Source organism: Enhydra lutris, unplaced genomic scaffold, assembly GCF_002288905.1.
Source record: "Enhydra lutris kenyoni isolate GAN:26980312 unplaced genomic scaffold, ASM228890v2 scaffoldscaffold5, whole genome shotgun sequence".
Taxonomy (NCBI): domain Eukaryota; kingdom Metazoa; phylum Chordata; class Mammalia; order Carnivora; family Mustelidae; genus Enhydra; species Enhydra lutris.
In genome coordinates, this window is record NW_019154089.1 from 30470801 (window position 1) to 30491237 (window position 20437).

The window sequence follows — 20437 nt, forward strand, 5'->3', positions numbered from 1 at the left end:
TGGGGGATTACTTAACCTCCCTGTAACCCTTTCCTTGTATATAAAATGGGGATAAAAAAATGTATCTACCTTGGGGATTTGTGAGGACTTAAAAGAATTCACATGAAGCTCTTAGTACTGTGCCTGGTTCCCAGTATGGGCTCAGGCATTAACAAGGGATGAATATTTTCAATGGACTATTCCCAAAATGGTCTTTCCCACTGCAGGGAGGGGGTGGCTTCAAAAGCTACTGTAGGGACTTACTTGGCAGCCACAACCCTCCAGAGATTGGGTACCAGCCCCCCAGCCCCAGACAAACCAGTTTCATTGTTCTGTGTCCAAAGAAGGCCAAGACACAAGTATTGAGTAAACATACTCGGGGTCTTTATTCTTGACCCCGCAGACCACACTCTCAGGGCCCTTCAATGACTGCCATTCTCAAGATCCAACATGTTGCATTGATTTTAGCCACAGACAGAAATCCACATTCATTCAAAACCGGGGATTTGAGGCTGGAGGTGCAGGAAGCCAGTCTGTCGGTCAGACAAGCCTGTGGAGGCTCAAGGCCAACAAGAGTTTGGCCCGGGCTTGGCTGTGCTCAGGGGAGGGGGCGTCAACCCAGGACACAGGTACTGGGTTATACAGGGAAGCTCTGCGTCCCCACCCCAGGGGACAAGGATCAAGCCTTCCCTCTTTATAGACATACTGGCTCTCTGACTTCCCCTTCAATGGTCCTTCCACCAACGCCTGGAGCTAGAAAGAAGACAGGAAGCAAACTCTCTCTCTCCACCTGCTCTGTGTATTGAATGCTTCTGGTCAAATGTGAGGGGACTAAAGGCGGTCCCCAAAGCAGCTGGTGTTGGAGCAGTCATGACCTGCTATTTCCCAGGGCAGGGAGCTCATCAGTGGCCCTGGGGACTTGGTGGCAATCAGATCAACAGCCAGAATGCTCCCCATGCCAAGCTTACAACCCCACAGGTCACTAAAGTTCAAAGCAGATCCCACTGCTCAGGCATCTGAGGCTACAGCCCAGAAATTACCCAGAGCCCCTCCCACCTGGGTTCTTGGTTGGGCACCAGAGTAAACACAAAAGTCAGCTCCGGGTTTCTAGAGGGCTTCTGGCTGCTTTCTGCCAATTTCTGACGTTGCTCTTCCCTCTCCCCATCTCCCCAAATCATATTTTGGTTGACTCCTTGAGGAAAAGGAAAGTGCATTCCGCCAAATGCTATCACGACAGCTGGACTACTTTTAAGACCAGCGCAAACACGGTTCTCTCTCCAGAGCGAGGCGAAACAAAACACTGGGCTTCTCCGGCGCGGCTTGGCTGTGGAGGATCTTCTGTCGCCGTTGTTCTTGTCATTTTGTCTTGAGTCCTAAGGTAATTGCCCGAATGTCTCAGTGACGACTCCTTAGGACAGAGAGAGAGAGAGAGACAGAAGGGGCGGGTCTGGGGACAGACGGAAACTAAGACGCTGACCTCCAGGCTGGAGTGCTCGGGGAACGGGGCTGCTGCAAATGGTCCCTGAGACATCAGGTGGTTTTCACCGTAAGAAGGTCAGCTGAGGTCATGCTTTTGTCCCCAGGGCCCGAGTGGCAAAAGCAGCAGGACGTCTCACATCAGTCGTCAGTCCTGGATGGGGAGGCATGAGGAGCTGCTGTCTGGGCCTCTGGCAACGCGCTTCCTCCTTGGGCGGAGGAATGGGATTCAGTCTCAGGAGAGCGAGCACTAAGGACTGCCCGACAACCAGCATCTCAGGGAAGGTCTTGGCCTGTGCTACATTCAACGGGTCAGATTCTCCCTTCTTCCCCACAACGCAGGGATGGCACCGAGGACACAAGTGGGAAGGGAGGTCCAAGGGACCTGCTGGCACCGATGTATTTGGTCGCTGAGGCTGTTTCCACAAAGTTCTGCCACCACCACTCACTGGGTAGGGAACCTTCTTCTGGAAACAGTGATGAGGTATAAATGAACGTCTCGAGAAAAGAGAGCCCACTGGTAACAGTGGGGGCGAAAATAACCAGGTGCCTCTGAAATGGAGAGGTCAGGCTGTACCGTAGAGCTCATCTTCTCACTCACCGATTCCAAGTTTTAAGAATGGATTATAAATACTCTGGGCTTCTCTTCTGGTGATGGGGTGCTGGAGAGTTCTATATTGTCCACAAGGACATTCTTGTCTTCCAGTCTGATGACCGTGGGCTCAGGGGTGGGAGAGGGGGTTGGGTTTTTGTGCATGTGAGGCAAGCTGGTCCGGCTGATGTCCAGGTCTTTGAAAGCGTGAAGCATGAACACACCCAGAATGATGGTGACAAAGCCAGAAAGGGTGCCCACAATGTCCACTGCAGACATGCTGTGCCATTCCTTGAAGAGGATGACGGAGGAGGTAACCACCACCGTGGTGAAAAACACATAGTAGATGGGGAACACCAGCGAGGTATTAAAAATGTCCAGCGCCCTGTTGAGGAAGTTGACCTGAGTGCTGAGAGAGAGTGCCAGGATGAGGGACAGGATGTAGGGGAGGGGGTGCCGCACCACTGGCATCCCTTGGAAGAAATTCTTGATGGTGATGCCCAGGCCCTTGACAGCAGACACGGAGAAGGCTCCGATCACAGAGCAGATGATGATGTAGACAAGGATATTCCTTTGTCCATAGCGTGGGGCGACGACGAAGATGAGGATGAGGCAGAACACCAGGAGAAGCACAGCAAACACGATGTACCCTTCAGGAGGGGTGGGAGACAGATAACTGAGCTGCAGAGGGGGTGCTTAGTTTCCAGAACCTTCTACCCCTGGTCATGGGAGATAGCACTAAAAACTTAAGCCCTAAAGTCAGACAGACATAGGGTCCAGCCCCAGGTCACAACTTTTAAATAATTTGGGCAGGTTATTAATTAAAGCGCAAAACCTCCATTTCCTTATTTGTAAAATAGAGCTAATAATAGGACCTTTCTCATAGATCTTTTTTTGTGGGATTAAATGAGATAATGCAAACTATAAGACTGTGTCGTTCCCCCCACCCCCATTAATGCCCAATGTGACGGTATTTGGACATGAGGCCTTTGGAAGGTGGCACCCTTTGAAGATGGCACCCTCATGAATGGGATCAGTGCCCTTATAAAAGAGACCCCAGAGAGCTAGCTCCCTCACTCCTTCCACCATGTGAGGACACAGAGAGAAGTTGGCCATTTATGAACCAAATTGTGGCCCAAACCAGGGCCTTGATCTCGGACTTCCCAGAAGTATAAGAAATACACTTCTGTTGTTTATAAGCCCCCCAGTCTGTGATATCCTGTTACAGTGGCCTGAACATACCAGGACAATGCATAGAATGTATTTAGAACCGTGCCTGGTACATAATAAACACAGAATAAATGACATCAACACACATCAGGCTGGGAAGCCTGTGAGCCAACCCTAAGACGAGCCCTCGCCCCCCCACCCCCGACTTTCCTTCTTTAGCCTCCCTCTCCTCCAGGTGGCAGCACCTGGCATGGTCAGCACCCAGTGAGACCTTCCCTGGGGTTCATCCCCTGAGCTTTCCAGCTTCCGCGGGCGGGACGGGGCGTGGTCCTACCTGTGTCTTTCATCTTGGCAGCCATCTCCACGACGGTGGCAACCTTCTCTTCCTCGGGGGCGTGTATCACCATCACTGTGCTGCCAGCCACACAGATCACACAGCCCAGCTTCCCCAGCAGATTCAGGCTCTCTCCTAGGAAGTATGAGGACAGGATGGCACTGCAGGTGGACATGAGAGAGAGGGATTAGCAGCCGGTCCTGTCCCAGGGTCCTGAAGGAAAATGGTGGCTGAGCAAGAATTCATGGAGAAGAACAGATCAGGACTCACTACTCTCCCCCACAAAATGTTTGAAATAGATACTTATTTATGGGAGGGTTCTGGTATGTGCTGGAGGAATGGACGTACATGTGGATTTCTTTCACTGCAGAGACTAAAAGGATCCCCCAACAGAGAAGTCACAAAAGCCCTCATGGCATTGTCTAACTTCCCACCCAGTAAACACATCTCCCCTTAACATTACGAACAGACGCTTTGAGGCTTGGCTTATATACCTCTGATGGCAAGCAACTCACCCCTTCACAAAGCAAGTGATTCTATCGTAGGTTCATTCTAATTACCAAAAATATGATAATTTCTATTCAATGTCCTATTTCTACTCCTTGAGTTCCTTGAGTTCGTATAGAACAGATCTGTTCCTTCTTCCATTTGTATATGTCAATATAAACCACCACAATGACAATTATAGGCACTATGTCCTAGCATAATACCTAGTACATAATATATGTAATGTATATGTACTAGATATATAATACATTACATATATTATGTACTAGGTATTATGCTATGAACCTTCTACTTATTTTTTTTAAAGATTTTATTTATTTATTTGATAGACAAGATCACAAGTAGGCAAAGAGGCACGCGGGGGTGGGGGGGAAGCAGGCTCCCCGCTGAGCAGAGAGCCCAATGTGGGGCTCAATCCCAGGACTCTGAGATCATGACCTGAGCTGAAGGCAGAGGCTTAACCCACTGAGCCACCCAGGCGCCTGGAATTTTCTACTTATTATATCCCATTAACATCTTATAACTCTTTGAGAAGTAAAATATACTATCCCCATTTTATAGATGAGAAGACTGAGTCTCCTAAAAGTTAAAATAACTTGGCAAGGTCATACAACTAGGAAGTAGCAGGGCCAGGATTTTAGCTGAGTTTCTGTCTAATCATAAATCCTATGATTTTTCCTCTACACCTCATTGAAGAGAATTCCTGTGAGTTCCCTGTGTTTTCTCTTGCCTGGGCAAAACCCCTCCATTTCTTGCTATTCCTTGGTGATATGATTTTCATTCCCTCACATCCTCAGATGAGCTGGCAGAGGTGAGGGAAGAAGGGAGGGAAACTGGACAAGGCAGGTATGATCGCAGGACAGCTTTCTGTTTCTTTAGGAAGGTAACATGAGCATAGGGTAAAAGGCAGTTGGTTGATCTAGGACTGAATTACTCCGCAAAGTTCTGTTTAAGGTACCAAGAGAAAGGGGATTGATGTCCAAGCTCCTCTGAATGTCTTCCGTCTCTCCTCTAAAACTACCAAAAACACTGGCATTTGAGAGAGGCTGGGGGCATTTGCATAGGCAGGTCACACAGTGGAGAATTCCCTACCTCTCCCAACTTCCTGAGAGTGGAAATTCGTACAGTAATCAGATAGGCGACAGTGTAATAATGGCTACATCAGCCAGCTGTGTGATGTGAGTCATGCCTCTGTTTATTCTTGATTGTGTCAATGTTACAAAATTGTCATCAAGATGGTACAACAAAACAAAGGAAACTGTGTGTACTGGGTGTGGTTTGACAGGATTTACCAAGGCACCCAGGTTAAAGCCAATCATCACAGCCAGCTTCAAAGGGGGCTCCAAGACCCCCCTCCGTCCAGGAACTATGCTTATAGTTCGAGAGGAAGGTGGCAATGGGAAGCCCACAGAGTTAGTCCTTGAAGCAACGCCCTAGGGATTATTAGCATCCGCACTGAGCAGAGCAGAAACAGAGGCTTAGGGGAGTTAAGGGCCTGGCCCATGGTAATGTAATTACTGAGTGGCTGAGCTTAAGGTCAGAGCTCAGGGAGAGCCAATCTCGAGCTCCTGCTTTCCAACTTGAATGCAGCGCCTTCTGACCCACCAAGACATTGACGTGAGACGTCCGGCTTGGTGGCACTGGAAGCCCTTCCAGCTGGTCTGGGCTTGGCCACCCCCTCTATTGGCCATTCTTCTGAGGGGGTGCTAGAGAAGAAGCAGCCAACAGTCCAAGGCTCGGAGCTCGGACCAGCACAGTGCCTCTTTCTGGGAGCTGGGACCGACCCAGGTCCCTGACTGCCAGCGGCAGGTGATCCCACTTACAGCTCCAGACCTCAACAAACTGAAAATAGGAAGGAGGGAGAGACAGCAAGAGAGGAGATGATAACCTTATGAGGACACTCAGCGCTCCCAGAGGTGTGACGACTGTCGCAGGGGCAAATGCGTAGGCCCCGAAGTTGGCAACTTCTCCAGCAGCCACTAGGAAATGAAGGGAGAAAACAGGGTAGTGTGGCTTCGATGCCCATCTCCAGCCCAAACTAACCTGGGTGGAGACAGTTTCATTCAGTGATCAACCATTCCCAGCATCCCTGGCCGCATTCCCTAGAATCTTGGTCCTTATGCTTTGCCCCTGGCGAATCTGATCGGAATGTCAGGCCCAGACGCTCCTGATCAAATCCTTCCATTTTAAAGATGGGACAAGCTAGGCCCAGAGTCCAAAGTCACATGGCATGTGGGTGGAGTATGTGAAGTATGCCTCGGGGACACCCGATGTTTGGTCTGTATCTACAAGGTGCATTCTAGGAAGTGTTAATCGCCAAAGAAACATTTAGTTATTGATTCTCCAGGTACCACTTGGTCATGGAGCCATCTGTCCCAGAGGAACTGTGGGCAGGTGGTTAGAAATTCTGACATCTCCCCACAGCCTGGCCGAGATGCATAGGATGTATTTATCCTCCACATTTGAGTTTCTAGTTTGCAGACTCCTGTAAGTGCATATTCTGTGTCTGCTGGTAGAGAATGACCTGGGTCTGCCCTTTGAGAGGATGAATGCGATGGCCATGACTAAGACTGGGATCAAAACCTGACTTATAAATGGAAAGCTGGCTAATTTTTCCATTTGAAAGAATTAGGATTGGAAAGCCAGCGAGGGTGGGTGGAAAGCGGGGGTAGTGTGCGAATGTGTAAATCTGGGCAAACTTTAAGTGGCAGACCAGCCGTGTACTACGTCAGCCAACACACGGCCTGTGGAATGGAAAACCTGGCTGAGGGGCGCCATGACACTCTGACCAGCAGCTGGAGTCTCTCCGTTTCAAGGGAAGTTGAGTAATGACACCTTTCTCATTAGCAGCTTTCTACAAGCCTCTCTGGGGATACAAGTTTCATGGATGCAGGACTGACTTGGGGTGGAGAATGTGATCCGAAATACGGGGAAGATGTTCTACCTGCAACGACTGCCAAGGTTTTCCCTTTGAGATTCACACTTCGCACAAAGACAGAAATATCCCCACCACCCCTCCTTTCGTGTCCGCCTCTGCCATCAGTGCGTCAGTGTTGTTAGGAAAGAGCCCACTTACTGGTGAGAAAGCCAGCCCACCACATGGCGTCCTTCAGGTAGCCATACCCTCCGTCCACTGTAGAAAGGAATGGGCACAAAGTCAGAACTTGGCCGTGCTTTCTCAGGTCCTTTCTCATCTCTACCTTAACTCTCCAGTCTTGAGGGGTTCAATATGTTTCCCTTGCTTAGTGACTTTATCCATTCCCAAAGTTGCACATGCCATCTTTATGCTGGCGTCCTTATTTCATTTATGGGTACTGAGCCTTTTCTCCTGAGCCTAGATGAATGTCCAGTTGCTTACTTGACGTCTCTTGGATCTCCCACAGGCATCCCAAACTCTGTCCTAAACAGAACTCTTGATTTTAAGTGCACCCCGCCCACCCACCCACCACAGGAAACTCAGTAAGTGGTACCTCCATGTACCTAGCTGCTTAAGCCAGAAACCAGGGAATCACCCTCGACTCTCCCACTCCTCCACCTTCTGGGTTCCATCCAACCTGCTGTTTCCCTCTCCAAAGAGCATCTCACATGTGTCCACTCCACTGCCACCACCCGACTCCAAGGCGCTACCCACTCTGGCCTGGGGTGAGGCCACAGCCTCCCAAGGTTCCTCTGGTGTCACTCCCATCATCCCTTTATAACTCATTCAATCAGAGCAGCCGATGGTCTTTTAAGGATGTAAATCATACTGTCACTCCTCAGCTTGTAAAAGGCCAATGGCTTCCAAATACTCTTAAAAGACCAAAATCCTAAACAAGCCAGTTCATAGTTTTGACCCTGTTCACATCTCCAAAGGTACCTCTCTCCACTCTTCTTACTGTTGTCTAGCCACTCGGGCTTTCTTCTAGTTCCTCTAAAATGAGGAGCTCTTTTTGGCCTTAAGACCCTTGCTTTTCTGTGTCAGGAATAGTCTTCTTAATGACATTTGCTTATCTCTACCCTTACTCTTCAGGGCTTTGCTTGAACGTTGCTTCCCCTAAGATGCCCTCCCTGACCCCTTATCTCTGTGATATCTCCCTTGGGATTCTCTTTATCACACCCACCTCTTCTCCTTCATGGTACTATAATTTGAGTTAATGTATTTATTTTCTGGCATTTTTCCCCACTCAAATGGAGACACTATGACACCCAAAATTGTGTTTTGGGCTAGAAATGGAGCTAGAGTTGGAACCTCAGGAGTCTGCTTCCAAAACACAGTGTCTCACAGAACATGACACTGAACATGTCCAAACCTGAACCATCCTGATGCCATAAACCTGCTCATCCTGCATTCTCCATCTCAGAAAACAGCGCCCTCATCTCCCTAGTTGCTCAAGTCAGAAAGCTGAGTCAGTCTCGACTCTGTTTTATCCTCCCCTTGGAGCCAGTCAACACCAAACCCAGTAAGTTCTGCCTTTGAAAGCTACCTCTGGACTCCACCATGGTCTCCGTTCCCACAATTCCCCCGGTCCAAGCTGTGCTCTCTCTCTCCCCTAACTGGTCTCCTAGGTGCTGTGCTTGTCCCCTAATCCATTATCCATGCAGCAACCAGGAATTCCTTCAAATCGTAAATGGAACTATGTCTGTCCCCTGCCTAAAGCCTTTGTCACTTGCAAGTGCGTCCAAACTCCGCCCGGTTTATAAGACTCTTTGCCATCTGGCCCTCCCCCGCCCTCCTGTCTCTTATCCCCCACCCCCCGCCCCTCCCCACTCCCAGTCCTCCGAGCTACTTTCAGCTTCTAATGTCACTCATGTTCTCTCACCTTGGAGCATTTGCACACGCTGTTCTTTCTACCACGACCTCCTCTTTTCCCCCTCCCTTAGCCATCTCATCATTCAGGTCCCAGCTTCCAGATCACCTTATAGAAAACCTCCCCTTACCCTCCCAGCCTGGGCTTTTCACGCCCCTCCAAAATACCCCCTAAGTGTCCTGGATTTTCCCCACGATAAAGAGCACGTCACAGACTGGGGAACAGTTGCCTGGGTCCCCCACTTGGCTCAATGCCCCATGGGTCCCGGGTCCCCATGTCTAGCGTGGGACCTGGCACAGCAGGTATGCAGTGAATGATAATTAAATGAACGAATTCTTTTACACGTGATTCCTTTTCTCCAGAATGGGTTCATAGATACACACCTTATTTCCAAGCGAACAACTCCCTTGTGGACAGAGCCTCAGTCATTCTTTTGTGGCCTGTGAGGGGCTCCATCTGAGAGGCCAAGGGGCCACCGGAGATACCGGTGATACCACTGGAGATACCACTGCTCTGGGCAGAGGTATCTGTATTCCCATTTGGCAGGGAAGTCATGGCTGCCCAGGATGACAGAGCTGGTAAGAAATAGAACTGGACTCGATCTGGGGTTTTGGGTTCCTGGCCCTGAAACTTTTCCTTATCTGTACCCCAATTAACTTATCTTGAAGTTCTCCAGAAATGTTGGATTTTTAAAGGGAGATCTCCTGAGGGTGGACTGGATTCCCAGCGGGATTAACAATGAACCCTTTGTGACCATGGAGGCTAAGCTCGCCAACTGCCGCAGGGGACCCCCGTGAAGGGAGGTTCACAGGGCTGGCTGGGGGCTCAGCTGCCTAGCACCCTACGCCCATCCTCCCTGCCAGGACCCTACCGGCCCGTGTGGCCCCGGAGGCCACCAGTCGCTGAAGGCCTTTCTTCTTGAGGATGACGCTGCTGCCGATGAGGAAGCTGGACAAGAAGGCCAGACCCAGACCAACATAGAAGCCATAGTTCTGCCTGAACCTCTCCTTCCAGCTGTGAGAGGTGACATTGCTGGGCACCTGGGGGCTGAGGTCACCGACGATCTGGCACAGGACTTGGTGGGAGGAGCAGTACAGGCTGATCAGGGAACCTGGACGGGAAGAGCACGATAAGAGAGTCACACCGGGGACATCGGTGTGCGCTTTCAAAATCCTGGAACTGGCTACTGTTTCAGACCCCATAGTTCAGCCGCAGTGGGCCTCCATCCACACAAGGGGCTTCAACCCAACAACAATAGATAGCATCCTCTGAGTGCCTACTCCCGTCTAGGAGTTTTATTTGTGGAACTCATCCAATTTTTATGACCATCTGTCAGATCAGTGCTGCCTTGAGTTCCCATTTCATAGATGGGAAATAGAGGCCATGAGATGTCAGGCACCTCGCCTAAGAACACAGACTGTCTGACTCCAGAACTCTAGCATGTGACCACTAAGGTGTTCCGATGCCCCACACACCAAGCAGGGTCCTCCAAGCTCTCAGACATCACTGACTCCAACCTCCCCGCCCCCCTCCCGAGGCATCCCCTCCCAGCCTCTGGACCTCTGACAGCTCAGGATCACGCAGGGAGTCTCCCCTCCAAGCGGCCTCTTCACTGCCATATCCCCACCTCCAGCCACAACTGAGACTGCTGATAGTTAACATGAGGGAGTGAGGCTAGAACTCCCACAGCCCCTTCAGGGCCTGCAGGTAACTAAATATAAGCAGCCTGTTGGTTACAACTGACCATTCCTAGGCCTTATTCTAAGACCTCTGGGGCCCATGGTCAGTGGCGGGGGGCCTCCTTCCAGCCTCAGACGGATTACTGTCCCTGTCGCCCCATGGAGCATCCCTTTAGTTCGCCTTCCAAGTCCTAGAGATCCTGAGAGCCTGAATCAGCCCTCATGTCCCAGAACCCACCAACCCTTGCTTGCCTTCTGGCACAAACACTAAGGACAATAGGACAACTTTGGGCCCGAGGGGCACACCCTCTGTCAGGGGAGCTAAGTTGCCCAAGTTCAGAAAAACCACCTAAATCACAGCCAGTAATCCCCCAGCGCCAGGACTACATGCTCCTCTGCTCTGGGGTGTTCCGTGAGCATTCCTATCATGGAAATGGCACAGGGATCATGTCCAGGGTTTTAGCCAAAGAAACTGGGGCCCTGATAAATTTGGTAAGCTGAGTAAGACGACACTGGCAGTACACAGTGAAGCCAAACTGTTCTCCGTGTGATGTCAAAGCCATGCTCTTAACTGCTACCGGTGCCCCACAGGGCAGGCAGCAAGGGCAGGCTGGGGCTTCGCTTCGTCTCTTGAGGGTTGTTTTAAACTATGAATTCATTACCTACATTTAAAATCAGATTTCCCGGGGCGCCTTGGTGGCTCAGTGGGTTAAAGCCTCTGCCTTCGGCTCAGGTCATGGTCCCAGGGTCCTGGGATCAAGCCCCACATCGAGCTCTCTGCTCAGCAGGGAGCCTGCTTCCCTTCCTCTCTCTGCCTGCCTCTCTGCCTACTTGTGATCTATCTGTCAAATAAATAAATAAAATCTTTAAGAAAAAAAAAATCAGATTTCCCACGAAAATCCAGCTTTTGATCTGCCTCTGTTTACCTGATGGAGCGCACCTTCCCAGAGCCCACCACTGACTGCCGCTGAGAGTGGCTGCCCCCTTAGGACACGTTCTATGCAATTCCCTGGGGTCCGTATCTGCTGCCCTTCGATCATTTGGGTTATGTGCTCAGCCCCTGTAGGCATCTGAATTTGTGACCGCCAGTGGTAGAAGGTCTTTTTCAAACTGTGGGGCACAAAACTTCAGCCTCCTGCACCAGGAATGGAAGCCTGGGCCAGGCACTTCTTCTCAGAGCAATGAGAACTACAGACTGGCACTGGATGGGCCTCAAAGTCCAAGGTCATGCAGCTCTGGCATTGGCGGTATCTGGATCATAGAGTGGCATCTTGGTTGAATAAAGAAAGAGCAATATTGACCTTTCTTCCATGGCACAGAAGCAGAGAACAATGGTGCTGGAGAGCCCCGGAAGACAGGCTGGCTAACCCTCTTACTTGCAGCCAGGAAAACTGAGGCCCTGAGGAGGGGAAGGACTTGCTTGAATCTCACAAAAACCTAGTGGCAGAGCTGGGCCTGGAAACCACCGGGGACATCCATGTGTCTTTTGCAATGGGTGATCTCTCTTCCTAACACCTGTGTCACAATCAAGAGAAGGTATGACAAGAAGCCATCTCCATCCCTACTCAGATTTGGTCTGACCTCTCACTCCTGTTCCTCAGCTCAGACGGTCGAGTCTGGGGAGTTCCCTGAACACAGGAAATGAGCCAGAGCCAGGATATGGGCCATGGAAGGTGACTCCCTAGAAGAAGGCCAATCCCATTCCCACGCCCTTCACCTGCGTTCCTGAAGGCGCATCTCCAGGAGGTGGAGCCAAATGGTGAACTTGCCTGTTTTGGGGAAGCCTGGAGCACCCGAGGCCCCGGCAGCCTCCAGTGAATTAAGTTTTCCCATAAGGACAGAAAGAAAAAGAGAGAGGGGGCTGAGGGCCAAAGGAAATCCAGCTCTGGGGAGGATGCTCATTAGGCAAATGGCTGTTGGGCCTGGTGATTCCCATTTCTCTTCCAGAATATGCTAGGACCAGGGAACATATTCTTCCCCAGGGGAAGGTGAGGCCGAAAATGGACTGCATTGTTGGTCAGGAAACCAAAGCCAGCCAACACCCACAGAGCTGGCTTTGAACACTTTGCTGGGCAAGAGAAGTTAGAGAAACAGCGCTCTCCGACAGGCTTCCAGAGCAAGGGGAGGTAGGAGCATGGAGACACATCAAGAAAGGAGTATAGCAACATGAGAGCAGGTTTGAGAATCCAAGAGCTCTAATTTTACATTTCACTCCCCCAACTGCAGGACCTTTGCACAAATTATCAGACTTTTCAGGACCTCTGTTTCTTTCTCTCCAGAAAGGAGACAGCAAGGTAATAATACCTACTTGCCCTCTAGAGTTAAGGACTAAATGAGATAATGCAGGTAAAGGGTCTAGTCTACCACCGCATTCCTGGTAAGAGCTCAACGCACAGCTCAGGGTCTTTCCTTATCCCTTCCTGGTTTTCTTTCCCTCAAGGTGCATTTTCCTACATTTTCCTACAAGGTGCATTTGGGTTTGGCGGTGTGAGTGTCTGCGTCCCTCTCCCTGGTCTTTGGTGGGCCACAGGGAGACAACCAGACCCGGGCAGGTAAGAGAATCTGAAGCAACTATACATAAGAAACCACCGTGAAACCCTCCACCTCTGGCTGACCAGCTCCAATCAATTATGTCTGCCTCCCCCTCCTCCCGCCCCACGCATCCCTTTCCTCCCATTCTCCCTCTCAGCTCCCCAGCTCCGAAGGTGGGGAAGTCAGCCAGAACCCTGCTCCTCTCCCCCGCCCAAGACCGGCCGGACCATAGGTCATGCTGACCCAGCCCTCCCCGCTTTGGGCTGCCGCAGGAGAGCACGCGAGGGAAAGGAGCAGCCGGGAAGGGAAGGCGCGAAGCGCGCGGCGCTCCCGGGTCCCCTGCGCCCGCACGCACCGTTCTGGCAGCTGGCGTTGCTGGCCTGCAGCTCCATGGGCCCCGGGCGCACGGACCGACCGACGGACGCGCGGGCGGCTGGCGCCCCGGGGTCGCCGGCTCCGGAGCAGGTGGCCGAGACTCGTCCCGGCTTGGCCGGCGTGCGAGAAGCTGCTGGGGTCGGTCGGACCCAGGGGTGGAGAGAATGACGCGCCCCGGAGGGGGACGGTCCCCGGGGAGGAGTCACCCCGGCGTCTCGGGCAACTCCCTGGGTCGGGGGCCCAGCGCCCGGGCTGCCCGCACAAGGGCACGCGCCCTCCCGGGGTGCGGAGGCTGCCGGGCATCCCGGGAGGGAGTCGCCGGGTTGCGGGGGACCCCCCCCACCCCGGCAGGAGGCAAGGGGGCGGGTCCCCTGGCGCCGCCCCTCCGCGACGCCCGGACTGCACCCAGTTGCCTCGGCAGGGACAGAGTTGATGGGTCCTCAGAGGTGGGAGAGGGGGAGATTTCCTGGCCAAGGTGGAAGTGGAAACGTGGGAGTTGGAAAAGGCACTGCAGCCCGTTGGAGCCCTCTCAGACTGGGGGTGGTGTCCGAGACCCTGGGTTTTTTCCTGCCTGCCTGCCTTCCCGGCTTCCTACTTCCCTGCCTCCCTGCCTTGTTCATTCATTCAACATAGGACTGAACTGTGCTGGGCACTAGCACAGGCACACAGTAAGTAAGTGCCCCCCAAAATGGTGAATACGTCTTCGTGGAATGAATGGACGATAGACGCTTGGGAGAAGTATATTTCTTCCGAGGGACTGGAGACCAAAATGAGTTAGCCATATTCTCTGTCCCTGGAGAACTTTATATATTAATGAGAGAAACAAAATGGGATTTATTATCTAGAAACTGGTGTCTTCCAAATCACCCCCCCCAAAAAAAACACCCCAACTGTGATTATGGGAACTATATTTGCTACTATGGGTAATAGTAAAAATAAATTAGAGAAACACTATTCTGGACCATAAAAACACTTGTGCAATGCTTGCTATAGGCCAGGCACTGTTATTAGTGCTGAAAAATCCCTGTTCGTTTAATCCTCATGACAACCATACACAGTATATACTCAGGAAACTGAGGCACAGAGTGATCAGGTGACTTACCAGGTTTCCCAGCTAGGAAGCGGAGAGTGAAGATGGAGAGCATGCTCCCCGTGGCCGCACTAATATGCCTGGCATTTTAGCCCGAAATACACTTGTGCTCCTGAGTAGTGCAGACATGGGACCACCAAGAAAGCAGTGGCCGGTTTTGGCAATCATGGTCACTGACTTCCTGGAGGAGGCAGCTTTTAAAAATAGTTACTTACGGAGTCTTCACTATGGGACAGACCCTGTACTAAACCCTATACGCGGGACACCTGGGTGGCTGAGTGGGTTGAGTGTCCAGCTCCTGGTTTTGGCGGAGGTCATGATCTCAGGGTTGTGAGACTGAGCCCCACTTCAGGCTTCCTGCTCAGAGCAGAGTCCGCTTGATTCTCTTTCTGCCTCTCCCTCTCCCCCGGCCCCTCCCCCTACACGTGCTTCTCTCGCTTTCAAATAAATAAATAAATAAATAAATAAATAAAATCTTTAAACCCTATACAGACATGACCTCTCATTTGGTACGTACCATTACCATGTCCATGGTACAAGTGAGAGAAAACTGTACTTAAAAAAAAAAAAAAACTTTTGGTTATAAAATAACTTTAGATTTGTAGGAGAGTCACAGAAGTAGTACTCAAAGTTCCCATATATCTGTTACCAGGATCCCTTAATGTTGACATTTTGTATAGGAATAGAAATAGCCCATATTTGAAATACTCTGAGAAACTTGCCCCAGAGGTCCCACAGCTAGTGAGGGCACCAGGAGTAAACAGGCTCTGCCCCCCGCCCCAACCAGCCTGTCCTCCCTGCCCTCACTTTCCACCTTTCAACTTGTGGCCGTCTAGCTGGGACGCAAGAGATGGGTTCTCCCAGCATGTGGCTTCCCCTAACTTTCTGGGTGACTTTAAACAAGTCACGTACTGTCCAGGAGAAACAGTTTCTTCATCTGTCAAATAAGAGAGCTCCTTTCTGTGTGTGTGTGTGTGTGTGAGTGTGTGTGTGTATGTGTGCATGTGACCATGGGGTAAGGTAGGGCTTAGAAGGAAAAGGAAAATCACAGCTATTACTAACAATACACCTCGAAGTTCAAGGGGCCTTAATGCTCCCAGTCCTTCCCCTCACTCTGGAGGGATGTGGCACCAGAGTTCACATGGAAGTGAGACCTCCAAGTCCAGTATGAGCTGGAGCACAGTGCAGCTCGAAACTGGGTGATCGGAAATGATAGTTCATTACGGAAGCCTCCAAGCTGTCTGAGAAGGAGGATCGGACACAAGAATTTAATTGGCCTTTTTTCTTACCTAAGCATTTCTGCGGCTCAGATCTAACATGCGCTACAAAACAGCATCCATTTCAGCCTGGCGGGAGGACCACACTCAAACACTCTCCGCCTGCACACTCGACTGTGTTTGTTCCAAGGACACAGAACAAGAGATCTGTGGTCTTTCTTTCTGGCCTGGGCTTTTTTAATCATAAGAGAGGATGTTTAGATTATGGTCACATTATGCCAGAGCTGAGCCCAGATCTTGAGGGACAGATACACACGTGTGTGCTTTAATATATATGTTTGTGGAGGGGTTTGTGATTTGTGAGGCCGCTACATTTTAGGTTTCCGGGCAGGGGCTCCCTTGTCCCAAGTTAAGGGCTTTCACCCTGTGCTTCGAGACAAGGCTTCTCAGAGGTCCGTGAGTTTCATGTTTTAGGGCAGTGGTCTGAGGTGGTAGGAGCTGGGATCTGAAGAAGGGCCTTCCACACCCTCTCTGGGCCTCAGGCTCCCCATTTGTTCTAGAAGGAGGCGGGGCTTCCCCAGGGCTGGCATCAGCATCCCGGGAGCACAGAAATAATGAACCCCATTGAACCACAGTCTCCTTGCCTGCTGTCCTGACAAAGCCCTTTTCTCCCTGAGCCACAATAGCACTGTCAGGCAGGTAGCAGGGCCTGTAGCATTGTCTCCCCAGAAAAGAACAACAGGGTTCACTGTCTGTCCCAGGCTCGTTGACCAGGGGAGGGCGGTGGCTTTGGAAGGGTCTGACCAGCCAGAGACAGAGGGCTCTGTCCTTAGCCAGCCAGACTCTGGTGAACCAGTCACATCTCCTGTGGCCAGTTATCTCTGATGAATAGGAGAACTAATTTGCCGAAACCCAAACTCCCAAAATTGTGACCCTTCTAAGTGCATGTCCAAAAGTTTTATGGTCTAGAACTGAACTGTTAATATGATAGCCACCAGTTCCATGTGACTATTCAGGATGTGGAAAGTAGCTAATGTGAACTATGCTAAGTGCGTAAAACAGACACTGTTAATATTTTGAGCCACATAGTTGTTTGCTGTGGGGGGCTGTCCTATGCACTGTAGGATTTTTGGCAGTGTCCCTGGTCTCACACCAGCGCATACACTGCTGCCCATTCCCAGGCTCCCCACATTATGACAGCCAAAAGCATTCCAGACAATTGCCAAAATCTCCCCAGGTTGCAACTCATGCAGATTGCAAGGACTTAATAAGAAAAACAATGTAAGCTATTAATAACTTTTTAGTATTGATCACATGTTGAAATGATAATATCTTGGATACAATGGGTTAAATGAAATTTATTATTCAAATTAATTTTCTCTACTTCTTTTTACTTTTTGTAAAGTGGCTACAGAACAATTTAAAATTACATAGCGGCTCACATTATATTTCTATTGGACATTGCTATTTTAGAGGGCTTGTTATATGTTGTATGCATGTAAGTTACGTGTATATATGTACACACATGCTCATTTCATCTTTGCAGCAATCCTAGGAAGCAGATTTTATTATTATCCCCATTTTCCAGATGAGGAATGAAGCCCAGGGAGGTCACTGAGCCTATAAGGAGAGAAGCCAAAAATCAAACACACACATACTTTTCAGATCTGCACATACTAAGTTTCCTAGGTCTAATAACATGCCACGAGGCTTGGGTAGGTCACTTCCCCTCTTGGCATCTTACCCCAGGTACAAGGGCTGAACAAGATGCAGCTTGTGGTCCTTTCCCACCCTGCAGAGCTGGTCTTTTGGGCAGGGCAGGGAGGGACAGATGGCTATCACCTCCTTCAGACTGACCTGGAATCATGGGAATCTTGCCCGTTGGCATGCAGAAGCCGGCCAACTCCTCTTCTTTAGGTGGGTCCCCGGGATGGCTGCTGTTCTCATAAAAAGCTTTATTGTCACTAGAAATAATACTTGGGATGGTCACAGGTGCACTCAGACTGACTCTAAGTAGAGCACCATGCCTAGGGATGAGTCCAAATGCCGCTGGCATCAATAATGATGATTAAAACAACACACTGTTACTGACTTCTTCCTCTGTGTGTTAAGCGCTTTGCAGGCATTGCCTCAAATGGTCATTGCAATCCCTTACTCTGGATACCATTTTAGGTCCCATTTTACAGATGGAGGAATAAAGGCTCAGAGAAATGAAGTGACTGTACCAAGGTCACATGCAATGGTAAAGACAAAACTTCCAGCTGGGTTTGTGTGTCCCTAGAGCAGCTCTCCTAACCAAGGCACTGGTTTTGGGAGATTAGAGACTTCTTTCCAGACCTCTTCGTGGTCCTGCTGTCTATGGGTAGCTGGGAAGACCGGGGCCATCCAGAAGCCACACGGAGAGCTACACAACCTTCAGAGTTAGAGCTGAACTAATCAACCCTCGTAGTCTACATATGGGGAAACTGAGGCCCAGAGAGGGGAAAGGTCACACCCAACATCGCTGCTAACTCATGGCAGAATCAGAAACTTATTGATAATCACTCCAACCCTGATCTAGCACTTTTATATCCCACGATGCTTTTTTTATGAGCAGAAAAGATTGACCTTAGGGCAAATAATGAGAGTTATTATTTTTGGCCACTTTTTAAGCATGAGCCAGTGCACTAAGGATTTCATGTACCTGCTCCCATTTACTCCTCACAATAAGCCTCTGAGTCAGGTGCTGCTATGATTCCCATTTTAGAGGTAAGAAAACTGAGACTAGGAATGGCTAAGGAACTTGTCTGCAATTAAATACTGCAGCCAAGAGGAAAACCAGTAGATTCTAGAGCCATTCTTGACCACATTCCTTGGGCTGATCTCACTTGCATTTTAGGGGATCCTCTATCAGAGGATCTGACCACAGGTGGGAGACGTTTCAAATTCCTACGGAGAGTAGAGCTCACTGGGAAGAATGTATGTGGAAGTGCTGCATTGCTTGGCCTTGGCATGGATGTGCAGAGAGCCTAATGCACTTAATTCATGGAAAAGAGCTTCAGATCTTATCAAAAACTAGCTATGGTCCCCTTCCTACTGAAATGAACTATGGCAGTGCATCGTCTATGTTGCAGGTTCTCTGATCCTCATGGCAGTCCCATGAGGCAATGGAGTTACCCTAGTTTTATAGTTAGCTGATGACAGAAAGAGCCTAGGATGGCTGATGACTTGCTCAAGGTCACACAGATAAGAAGTGGCTAAGCCCAGATTTGAGCAGGTCCTCAAAGCTCTACTTCAGTCTCTTCCTCGTTCCCTGTCTTTTGCTCTTGGGAGTCACCGCTCAGGCTGGCAACTCAGACTGTAGTGATGCTCCTCTCCCGCACCTGTTTGTTTGTGGGTACAGAGAGGGTAAGGGCACAGGGTGCTCTGTGACCAGAGGGAGGCCTGTTTTTAAAGTGGGAAGAGTCACCTTGAAAAGGAAGGACAAACTTGGGCTCTGTTTTTTTCCTTTTGAGTTTTAATAAATGAACCCATCTTAGACTTTGATATCTGAGAGGTTGGTATTAAAGGGTTAGGGGATGTGAGTTCTAGTCCCCATTCTGCCACTAATATACTGGGACCAGGGGCAGGTCCTTCCCATCCGAATCTCAGTCTCCCTAATATGGGTAATGAAAATAAAGGACTAAATAGTGTTTTTTAAAACTTTTTTTTTTTTTTTTTATGAGATGGGGGTAGATACCAAACTTTTTTTTTCCCCAAGGAGAACATTAAATTGAAGGACAACATACAAATGTCCTTCAAGAGGCACTACTTTCATCGTTTTGGGGGAAGAGCCTAGAACCTTGTCTCCTTGGCTTCCATGTTGTCTCCCGGCTGCCCCTCCCCTGCTGCTGACACCCCCCACCCATGCTAGGACTTGGAAGATCCTATATTGATTGTGGAGTGCCTGTGTGGCCTCCTGAGCACACAATGTTTTCATCTTACGGGATGCTTCCCTAGAGCCGGTTTGGGGTTCAGAAGAATGGCCAGAGACTTTCCTGCACAGGGAGGCTCTTGAAGGGTTGTCTGTGGGCTCAGGACCTTAGTTCTCTAGGCCCATTTGCTCTCCAGGTCCTGAGACACAGTCACACAGTTGCCAAGTGGGTCTGAATCCCCCTGCGTGGGTGGTACAGTCTGAGTCCCAGGAGTAAATTCCCACACACTCTTGGATGCATTCAACATTGGGTGTGAGAGCGCTGTAGGCGGAGTGGGCTGGGAGATGTGTTTTACTTGCCAGCCTGTGAATAGCTCAGCCTCCTTCAGGGCTTCTGGGGAGGAAGAGCAGGTTTGGGGTGCATGTAGGTCTCACCTCCATCACACACAATGGCTGTGTGGCCCTAGGCAAGTTACTTACCTTTCCTGTCCCATCTGTAAAACAAGGATAATGACGATGATAACAATGGTAATAAAGTTACCTCTCACTGAAGACCTGCTTTGTAGATTCTGTGTAAGTGCGTCTCATCTGTTACAACCCAGCAAATCCTCACATTAACCTTATGAGGCCGGTGTTGTAGGATCCATTTATAGATGTAGAAGTTAGTGAGGCACAGAGAAGTTAGATGGTTTGCCCAAGGCACACAGCTCCAGCTAGCACAAGGCAGGAAAACTCTTGTTTTTCTCATTCCAAAGTCAACATTTTCACCTGTGACATTATACTACCTTCTTAAACTAAACCTGCCTC

The 20437-nt window shown here is 50.0% G+C and overlaps 1 protein-coding gene across 1 annotated transcript; it reads right to left on the reverse strand.

Moving 5' to 3' along the window:
• Positions 1–341: 341 nt before the first annotated feature.
• On the reverse strand, positions 342–13463 carry LOC111141258 (NIPA like domain containing 4). Its single transcript, XM_022493706.1, has 6 exons — positions 13412–13463; positions 9717–9956; positions 7135–7191; positions 5947–6037; positions 3552–3712; positions 342–2697 (listed from the first exon to the last, which is right to left on the reverse strand). The coding sequence occupies exons 1-6, from the start codon at positions 13446–13448 to the stop codon at positions 2069–2071; spliced, it is 1215 nt and encodes a 404-aa protein (XP_022349414.1). The 5' UTR covers positions 13449–13463; the 3' UTR covers positions 342–2068.
• Between the last annotated feature and the right edge of the window lie 6974 nt (positions 13464–20437).